Source organism: Lagopus muta, chromosome 1 (genome assembly GCF_023343835.1).
Source record: "Lagopus muta isolate bLagMut1 chromosome 1, bLagMut1 primary, whole genome shotgun sequence".
NCBI lineage: Eukaryota > Metazoa > Chordata > Aves > Galliformes > Phasianidae > Lagopus > Lagopus muta.
The window spans coordinates 15,520,303-15,531,179 of NC_064433.1; the positions used below are offsets into that span (position 1 = coordinate 15,520,303).

Sequence of the window (10,877 nt, forward strand, 5' to 3'; positions counted from 1 at the left end):
CCTGAGCATCCACCAGCCAAAGCACTGGAGATAGCCCAGTGGCTGCAGAATGTGGGCAGACCTGCAGCACAGCCCAAGAAGGAGGCAGAGAACAAAAGGAGTGTCTCCAGCACTGCCTGGGGGCTGTGCTCTGGCCTGAGTGTTGGAAAGGAGAGGAAGCTTGGGCTCTCATCCAAGACCCAGCAGAAAGCCTTGTCCAGACAGGTGGTGAATGTGCTACTTGCCTTCACTGAATATCACCCTAAATCCGGCATTACTCTTCTTGGTCGTGGCTTGTCTGATGCATCATTGTGAACGTAAGTACTGAGAAAACCTATCCAGCTCAAAGGTGAGAGTCAGCTATGAAAGGGAATTTCAAGTTATTGAGAATACATGTTGAATGAGAACAGACCATTCAAACAGCAAGTGTAAAATTATACACATTATCAGCAGCCAACTACTTCCTCAGGTAGTGCTTGGGATGTTGGAGATAATGAAGTATAAAATGCCACTGCTCCACGTCACCTGCTTTCCCCATGACTAGTTCTAGTGCACGTTTACTGTCATCCCAATATCCAAACCTAGAAAACTGCTCCTTTATTCTAAACAAAAGGTTCTTTTGTCATTGCCCTTCACAACAATTCAATGTCTGTTTGCACAGGCTCCACAGCCTGGCCCTGAAACAATCCTTACCTGCAAGGAAAAAGTGAGAGCAGGAGAGAGCAAAAGGGAATTCCTCCCAGTCTACAACTATAAGTCATTCATACAACATGAAGGAAAGTGCTTTGAAGGTTTCTAAGAGGGAAGGAAATCACAGCAAGGGAATACAGAAAGGAAACCAATTCACGAACAAACCCTGAAGCTCAAAAAGTAATCCAGAAATAAAAAACAACACCAAGTCAATGAAAAATTATTATAACTATCTCAGCATTTGCAAATAACTTGAAAATAGGAAGAAAAAAAGTTTTCCAGGCAATACTTTCATCATATTTCACTAAGTTTAATTTCTGTTTCTTGAGACTTGTTATCAAATAAACCCCAGTAGATTTTCTCCCCCTCTCATCTTCAGTCTCATTCTGCTTACAACTTCTCTGTGCTGATCTTCCCCTTTCCCACAAAACACCAGGAAGAACATCCACATTTAGGCAATAAAATACTCAGTAAAACTACCAGCGTGCTGAGCAAAACCAGCCCAAACCCCAAAACCTCACTGAGCCACTTCTCAACCAAGGCAACCCAACAGCTTATCCAGAAGACGTTGCAAACATAAACACATGCTTGGGTTTTCAGTATTTCATGCTGCATTACCAAACAAGCAGAGCAGTTCAAGCTGCCCCAAACTTCTTGGGCACTGTGCAGGGATGTCCCTTCTGCCCTGGCTGGATCACCCCACATCCATCTGGCCTCAGACTGAGCTGCCAGTCTCCAGCTGGACTCAGGCATGGTTAGAATCACAGAATCACTAATGTTGGAATACACCACAGGGATCGTTTAGTCTAACCGCCAGCCCAACCCCCACCATGCCCACTGAGCCATGTCTCTCAGTGTGACTCCATCAACCAGTTTCTTACCTACAGAAAACAGGTATTTTATCCTACTTTACGTATATTATGTCACTTTTCAGGGATAGCTGAAACACTGCTACGAGTCAAATTCTCAGACTGATCCTTAGTCATGAGTGTTTTCCATACTTGGGTACAACAGTTTACAAATAAGGAAATTAGTAGCATAAGGGTTTTTTTGTTTTGTTTTTCTCTCTAGGAGCTGATTGCAATCCCTTGTATTGACATGGGATGAGGTTCAGAAGTGCCTTCTGGATGTGCCTCAACAGCCACTGAGATCTGTAGGGTAGGGAGGCCGTGCAAACACTGTGAAACAAAAACGGGCACATACAGCACACACAGACAGGGAGAAAACAAACACTTAGAGTGATAGCTACTTTCACAGCAGCATTTTCTGAGAGAAGTTGATGTGCAAAATAACTTTCTGCTGAGATAAAATATCTCATTTAATTCCTCAAGTATGCTGTGGTAAACACTTTTTTATATCTGGAAATCACTATTTTAGCAGAGAAATTGCTTATCTCTCCAACTAAAGTCATTGCATAACTCATTATTTTATTTGTTTACCTGCAGGAGATGTCTTTTATCTCAGTCAAAAGTTATTTTTCCAGTCAGCCTTCCATTAAATATTTTTGCTCTTGCAGCCATAGATGTTTTCCTGTCTTTAGAAACAAAAATACACCACTCCTATGAAAGCCAGGAACGAAGTGGAAGGAAACACATACGAGAGCAACAGGCAGCAGCGGCTTTTTATCAGCTGGAATAGATTACACAGAGCAGGGGGGCAACTCGCATACCTGCGGGCTGGAGGGGCATCTGTCTCTGTGAAACTGAGCTGCATTTTAGATAAGGAGGGATTTCAGTAGCAACAGCAGCATGGGAGCTCTCCTCACTTCAAAAGGATGGCCACTACTTAGCAGTCACTGATTCACGAAAACAAAGGTAAGCGTTCAAAAGCACAGCATAGAGGCTGCTAATCATTAGTTCCCATTTAATACACAAAGTGATGGCCAGGTCTCACACCCTGTGTTCCCAACGAGGTCCCTTGCTGCTCCCTCCCTGCTGCTGCTCCCGTGCTGGGTGCGCACACAGAACACAGTGCAGGGAACAGCAAAATCCCCATTTTGTCAGGAAATAGGCTCAGGAGGAAACCTGCACCTCACCCACGGGGAAGGCACGGGGAGGGAGGAGAGAACATCCTTTCATTCCTATAATCCTGTAATTGTATGGCTTATTTAAGGCTGCAGGAATTTACCTCCCCGGTGGCAAGGGGAGGATGCAGAGAGCGGTTTGGGTGCCAATCCCTTCTCCCCAGTACCTGAAAGCAGTGCTGTTCCTGCAGTCTCACCAGAAGCATCTCCTTGCCCTACGTACCCCCGAAATGGCCTCAGCAGCCCCACATGCCACAGGTGGTGAAGGCACAGCCCCCTAAGCATGGGGGCAGGAAGACAGTTTGCACTGTGATGCTCCCAGCCCATACCAGGGGGCTGCAGTGTTTTGGGGTGCGGGGGGGAACTTGAGTGTCTCTGTCCCCCAGTGCACACACACAACTCCCCAGTGCTCTACCTTAGGCACAGCCATGGCCTTGCGTTTGTCCTAAGGGTTAAACTAAGTGTAATGTTGCCTCTTCCATTTGTAAGGAGAAGCATGGAGCTGGAGACTCAGGAGCTTTAGCGTAATGGCTTTTAAATTACAATAATAATAAAGATCCTTTAACAAGTGCTAAAGTTAAAAACAGCAAATGTTTATTGCAACATGAAGGAGCTCTATCCCGATTTGTATTTGCTGATAGTCAATACTGTCACTGAATGCCAGGGAGGTTTAAAGTCAAAGGAATGTAAAGGAACGCTTTAGCGTGCCTACCTCTCACTAGGGAAACCAGCCTAAAGCAAAGCACAGAGCCAGAGCACTGCCTTCCCAAAATGACTGTTACATAGCATTACTTTACATTTGTAGCACACACTCCGGGCCCAACGGGTGCAGGCAGTTTGCAGTGTCATACACAGGTGACCTCACGCAGCACCTGTGCACAGCTGAGGCCAGCACCCATCCTTCCTCCAGGGCACACAGGGACTGCATATGACAACATCTTGGGGCGGGAGCAACTGTCAAATCTCTTTTTAAATCAGAAAAATCACAAAGGATCCAGAATAAATTTGGCATTATTGTAAACTGTGGACGAAAAGCTACCATTTTAAATCATCCTATCCAATTAAAATGTGTATTTAACAACAGTATGAAATCACAGACGACCAATTCACAGAATCAAAGAACCATTAAGGTTGGAAAAGACCTCTGAGCTCATCCAGTCCAACCATCAGCCTGCCCCCACCACGCTCACTAATGACATTCCTCCCTACCACATACATACGTTTCTTCAATACCTCTGGGGCAATGACTCCATCACCCCACTGGGCAGCCTGTGCCAGTGCCTCACTGCTCCTGCTGAGAAGAAACTGTTCCTAATATCCAACCTGAACCTCCCCTGGTGCAACTTGAGGCCATTTCCTCCCGCCCTATCACTGCTATCTGGGAGCAGAGGCCAACCTTTACCTCACCGCGGTTATAGAGAGCAATAAGGCCTCCCTTGAGCCTCCTCTTCTCCAGACTGACCCATCCCAGTTCCCTCAGCTGCTCCCCATCAGACCTACGCTCCTCACAAGCTCCACTGCCATTCTCTGGACACACTCCAGGGCCTCCATGTCTTTTGTGCACTGAGAGCCCAAAACTGAACACAGCACTTGAGGTGTGGCCTCACCAGAGCTGAGCACAGAGGGACGATCACCTCCCTGCTCCTGCTGGCTGCGCTATTTCTGATACAAGCCAGGATGCCGTTGGCATTTTGGGCCACCTGAGTACACTGCTGGCTCATGTTTGGCAGGCTGCCAACTAGCACCTCGTATTTGAGCCCAGAGTAAAATGGACTCCTGGAAAGTAAGGGCAGGATTGCAGCATGGCCCCAGTTGTTAAAACAGCGGGCATGGGTACACAGGGCCAAGCTCTGCCTTCCCACAGGAAAGCCTTGAAGGTGTCCGGGAAAAGAACAACGCTTCCTCCTACGTGACACCACACCTGCAGCAAAAGTACCAGCTTTCAGGGCAAAGAGTAGCTAAAATGAGGGACTCTGAGAGACGCATCACTATGAGACACTGCAGCCAAAGCCTGTGAGCACCTGGGGCACCCCAGGAGCACACCTGGCTCAGCTTCCTGCAGCAGGGCCTGTTTGCTCACTCTGTGGGCATGGCGCAGGGGCACCCTGAGAGATTCACTTCAAAAGAGGCTGACTTCAAAAGCTGCTCTCCAGCTCCAAGATGCTAATGCCTGCCCGCCCACGGGCCCCACCAGCCCCGTTCCTCCCCGCTCTCCTCCTGACAGCTGCAGGGCACAGCCAAGCAGGTCCCACAGCACTGGGCAGAGCCGCACACACAGACTCCTGCGGGCTGCCCACAGCCCCCCCACAGCTCTGAGGGTGTTCCTTCTCTTTAGGTAAAGTGTGAAGAGCCGTCCCATTCTCAGGCTTTGTGAAACCAGTTATCTCAGTCTGCTTGCTCTTCATGATTCCCCGAGTTTTGTTTATGTGCAGAAGGACAGAATTCCCACGCTTCTCCAAACAATTCCCAGTGCAAATAAAAGGACATGGGTTTTAGCAAAGTCTCAAAGTCCCACAGGTGACAGAGTTCAGCAGCTCCCCAGCTCCACATGCTCACCCCAACGGCAAAAGGCAGTGCTGAGTGGCAGCCAGGCTTTTATAGCAGCACAGTACTTCCGACCCGTATATAGATCACATTCCCCAAGTTCATAAAGAGCTCGCATTCTGCCCTGACCGGAGCAGCAGCTGTGAGCCGGGCAGGACTTTGTGTCTGTCTGGGTTGAGAGGTTAATGGCTGCTCCATAGACACATTTTTCAGTTAACTGGCAGCTTATCCTAGCAGATGATTTGCAGGTATTTTGCAACGCTTGGAGATAACCAGGTGGAGGGCTTCTGTCTGAGCTCTTCTGTCTTTTTTTTTCTTTTTTTTTTTTTTGTTTTGTTTTGAGACCACATCAGATAAGCAGGAAAGCAAGCAGGTGAAAGTTTACTGGAAACAATCACAAATGTCAGGACTCTGCCCTCCCAGTTCCCAAACAGCAAACTGCTCAGAACAAACACCAAAGGGAGTTCAGCACTTGTCAAAATTACGTCAAACCCCTACCCATAAGAAGCTCTTGTATTTAAATACATCTCAGGATGTGCAGCAGACAGTTCTGATCAACATCACAGCAGAGCTGCAAAGTTCACGTCCTCACCCAACATGAATACAGAGCAGTAAGGGCTGAGCTCCCATTGCTTAACAGAGGACTCCAGTCCTTCGTTTCCCTGCCTGACACTTCCTCAGCCTGAGCAATGGTCCCCGTGAGCTATTTCTCTCCATCTGGTCTGACCAAACGGCTGCTCCAAGCTTTTTGCTCCAAGTCAGTTCTTATCAGCTGCTGATAGATAAAGAGCCACTGCTTCAGACAGACGATGACCACGCAATCACCACCACGCTGATCCAAATGTTTCTTTAAGGCCACAAGCCAATTGCCTGTTTTTTCTACAAGTCCTCACAGGACGTGGAAATGGCATTTATGAGCTAACATACTGCGTGAGCTGCCCCCCAGCATTTTGCAATAGAAGTCTCCTGTCAGGTGACGCACCGCAGTAAATTCAATCAGTGCAGTTAATATCACTTTCATTTTCCTGAAGCAAAAAGGAACTCAAGCCCGCAAGCACAACAGAGAGTCCCCCGAGGCCCTGCAGCACTTAATGACTACTTACAGTAATGAGCACTGCCAGGATTATGCCATAGTTTGGTATTTTTTAATACAATCCCACCCTCCCCCCCAAAAAAGAAGCATGTCCTATGTTCCTATGTATCTCATACTTTCAGCTATTTTATGTAAAAAAGGGAAAAAAATAAATTCAAATACTAGCTTCAGAGTTGCACAGAGAGGCAGCGAGGAATGTGTCTGGTTATAACCTTTGAAAGTCAACAGAAGTGTGGGATCAGGTCCACAGTAAACTTTATAGAGTGGCACCTGCGGAGGAAATTACTCATTGCATGATTGATGCCACAATTAAAGGTATAAAAAGTAATTCCATGATAAACAACTGACCGAGCAGAAAAAAAACATTTATCCCAAGAGTGTATACACACTCACATAAAAGTACATATTGAACAATAAGGGACAGTCTGCTCAGCAGAAGAGGCAGAGCCCTCCCCATCACGCACCAGCTCTCCAAGGAAGGCGGTCACAGCATCCGTCCTTCCCTAATTCCTCTCCCCCCACAGCAAAGGATCACTCAGTACTACTTTGAGTGCTACCTGGCCACTATTTTTTAACAAAAGAGGAAAAAAGAGCTAGGGAAGATGGATCTGCAAAGCCATCACATATCACCAACAGTAAGCTTAACCCCAAGCATCACAGGTACGTGCACATTCCCTACATCTTCACCAGTTAGATCATTTATTGCCTTGATGCACCCACATCAGAAAAGCTTGAGCCAAAGCATCACTTAAACAAAGGAAATCTGTACCCCAACACGTTTATTTACTCTCATGATCCACATCTACCAAACAACTTCAATGCATCACTTCAATCCACAGCACGTGGATCAGATCCTTTTTTGTGGTTCCTTTCCAAGAACTTCACAGATAAATTGCTGCCTCTGGAAACTGAAGGCTGCACGCTAAGCCATAAGCAGCTATTCTGCCCATGCCACCCCGTCAGCCCAAAAAGATCTGCACATTTCACACACCTCCAGTGCTTGCTTACCTGAGACCGACACTTTCATGAGGGCTTCCAAGGGCCGGTTGTTGTCCAGGTCTCGGCTGAGCTTGAGTTCCCCAGTGGCAGAGTCCAAGAGGAGCAAGTTTAACTCATTGCCTTGCACAAAGGTATAGGCCAGGCTGTCTGACACATCAGGGTCATGCGCAGGGATCTTGCCAATCACACCGGAAGGGAAGCTGTTGGATTTGTTGGTTACATAGTTGTTGAAGAGGATCTGGAAGTCCTGTAGGACAGGTGGGTTGTCGTTCTGATCCAACAGGCGGATGTGCACAGTAGCCCGGCTCACCAGTGGGGCCGAGGTGGCCTGCACCACAATCACATACTCCGTGCGGCTCTCGTAATCCAGGTCCATCAGGGCAGTGAGGTCCCCATTCAACAAATCCAGTTGGAAGACCTCAGGGATGTTGCCCTCCACTATCTGGTACATGATCTGCGCATTGGTTCCTTCGTCAGGGTCAGCTGCACTGATTCGGGCCACAATGGAGCCCACAGGGCTGTTTTCCTCCACAAAGATGTCAAACTCATCCTTCTCAAAGACAGGGGGATTGTCGTTGATGTCCAGCACAGTCACCTGGATGTCCACAGAGGCCTTCAGGGGTGGGCTGCCCCTGTCTACTGCAAAGGCTCGCAGGCTGTAGACAGCCACGTTTTCACGGTCCAGCTTGCGCAGCGTGCGTATCACTCCAGAGGTGGGCTCAATATAGAAGTCTCCATCTCCATCATCTCCACCTTGGAATGTATAGAGCAGGCGGCCATTGAGGCCTGAGTCGCGGTCGGTGGCAGAAAGCTGCAGGACGCTGGTGGAGAGCGGCACGTCCTCAAAAACTGATCCCTGGTAGCGGTCACGGAGGAAGCGGGGCGCATTATCATTGGCATCCAGGATGAGGATCTCCACATAGGTGGTGTCTGATTTCTGTGGGATGCCATTGTCATGGGCTGTGATGGCCAATGTGTAGGACGCCTGATCCTCATAGTCCAGCTCCATCAGGGTGGTGATGGTGCCAGTATCAGGGTCAATGCGGAACTGAGGGATGTTGTCATCCAAAATGTAAGTGATTCTTGCATTCTCCCCCGTGTCTTCATCGGTGGCACTGATGGTGACAATAGAGGTGCCAATGGGCTTGTCCTCACTGACGCTCACTGTGTAATGGGAGCTCTGGAAGACTGGGCGGTGCGTGTTGGCATCTGTGACGTTGATGAAGACCTGGACGGTGTCAAAGCGAGTGCCATCAGAGGCAGTGACAGTGAGCACGTACTGCCTCTCCTGCTTGTAATCCAGAGGCAAGGCCAGTGTGATCAGTCCCCCTCCACTCTGGCTAGTGATGGCAAAGCGGTTCCTGGTGTTGCCGCTGGTGATCTGGTAGGTCACTACACTGTTCACGTCCCTGTCCACAGCGGTCAGGGTGAGGACACTGCTGCCCACTGCTGCATCCTCATTCAGCCGGAGGTGATAGACTTTCTCTGTGAAGGTGGGGTTGTTGTCGTTCACGTCCAGGACAGTGATGGACACGCTGGCCGAGGAGGTCATCACCGGCACACCATGGTCCCTGGCCTCCACCCCAAAGTGATAGTTCTCCACAGTTTCTCTGTCCAACTCTGCAGCCACCGTGATCCACCCTGTGCTGTTGTTGATTTGAAAGGGAAACCCAGAGTCCCCCGATGCAGGGGCAACGCCGGCTGGTGGTGTCATCTCAATAAGCTTGTATTCCAGGCGTGCGTTCTCCCCAGAGTCAGCATCCACAGCCTGGACATGCAGCACTGAGTAGCCCAGAGGAACGTTCTCCAGCACCGTGGCCTGAAAGGGAGTGCTGACGAAGATGGGGGCATTGTCATTGACGTCCACAACCTGCACCGACACCATGCCGCTGGAGTTGATTAAGGGAGGTCTGCCCCCATCCTGGGCTTTGATGCGCAGTGTGTACTCCCGAATAGTCTCATAATCGAGAGGGTTGATCAGATCAATGGCACCGGAGAAGGAGTGGATGTAGAACTGACCTTTCAGGTTGCCACTCACGATGCTGTAGTGCACCTGGGCATTGCTGCCCCGGTCCCGATCCGTGGCCTGCACCTGCAGGATCTGGCTGTTCACTGGGGCGTCTTCCTGCACCTGCACCAGGTAGCGCTTCTCACTGAACTGAGGGTAGTTGTCATTCTCGTCCTCAACGGTGATGTGCACCATGGCCGTGGCACTGCGTGGCCCAGGATCCTTGCCCTGATCATTGGCTTCCACCACCAGGTGATACTCGGAGACCTCCTCGCGGTCCACCGGGGCACGGGTCCTCACGACCCCCGACCGCGGGTCAATCTCAAAGACCCCATCACCAGCGCCTGGCTCCAGCAGGCGGTAAAGCATGTTGGCGTTGGCCGGGGCATCGCCATCAGTGGCGCGGATGGTCAGCACCTCGTAGCCCACCTCCAGGTTCTCGCGGATGCTCTCCCGGTACTCGGGCTGCTCAAACACCGGCTCGTGGTCGTTGGTGTCACTGACCGTCACCGTCAGGTAGGTGGTGGCCGAGCGGCGGCGTGGGGAGCCGTGGTCGGAGGCGGTCACCTTCAGCACGTGGGTGTCCTTCGTCTCCCTGTCGAGGCTGCGGGCGGTGACCACGCTGCCCGTCTGGGGGTCGATGGAGAAGTAGTCATTGGAGCGCTCGTCGAAGAGCGCTTCCATGGAGTACGCCAGCCGGCCCGCTTCCCCCTCGTCGGGGTCCTGCGCGCGCAGCGCGATCACCGCCGTGCCGGCCGGCTCGTTCTCGGGGATGGACACCTGGTAGCTGGGCAGCTGGAACTGCGGAGGACTGTTGGGGCTCCGCGCCCGCCGCGCCGCCCTCCGCCCGTCCCCGTCCGCCAGAGCACAGTCAGCTCCGTGGTGCTCCGGGGCCGCCCGCCGCCGGGCGCGCCGCGGGCTCAACCCTCCGCACCGGGGCCCGCGGGGCTCCGCGGGCGGAGCGCGGCGCGGCGCGGGCCCCGCCGCCCTCAGGCGCCCGGTGGGCGGCAGCGCCGGCGGCTCGGCGGCTCCGCGGCGCGGCGCGGCCCCCGGGGGCAGGTGGAGGAGCGGGGCGGCGCGGGGCGGCCGAGGCTCCGCGCCGCCCGCATGAGCCAGGGCGCAGAGCAGCGCGGCCCAGGACACGCAGGCGGCAGCGGCGGCGGACAGCCGCGGCATCTCCGGGGCTCAGGAGGCAGCGACCGCGGGCTGCGCGCTGCCGCACAATCCATCCACCCGCCGGGCCGCCCGCCCGCCCGCAGCCATCAGCCGCCGCCCCGGCCCCTCTGCGCCCCGCGCTCCGCGGGAGCCCCGGCCCCGTCCGCGGGCAGCGTGCGGGAGCGCTCCAACTTTTCCACCTTAAACTTTGAAGTGAGTTCAAAATGGCTCCTCTCCTCCTCCTCCTCCTACCGCTGCTCCCGGGAGGGCGATTAGCATAAACCTGCTGCTCCTCTACTTCTCACAGAAAAAAAAGAAAAAAAGAAAAAAAAAGAAAAAAAGAAAAAAAAGAAAAAGAAAAAGAAAAATCCCGAAGCCCCTCCTCA

General features: G+C 51.7%; 1 protein-coding gene across 1 annotated transcript in view; it reads right to left on the reverse strand.

Moving 5' to 3' along the window:
- The window catches only part of CELSR1 (cadherin EGF LAG seven-pass G-type receptor 1), a 158,742-nt gene extending 148,230 nt beyond the window's left edge, over window positions 1-10,512 (reverse strand). The window contains exon 1 of the mRNA XM_048933385.1: window positions 7,338-10,512. Coding sequence (XP_048789342.1) covers window positions 7,338-10,512 — 3,175 coding nt within the window. The remainder of the gene's footprint in view (window positions 1-7,337) is intronic.
- Between the last annotated feature and the right edge of the window lie 365 nt (window positions 10,513-10,877).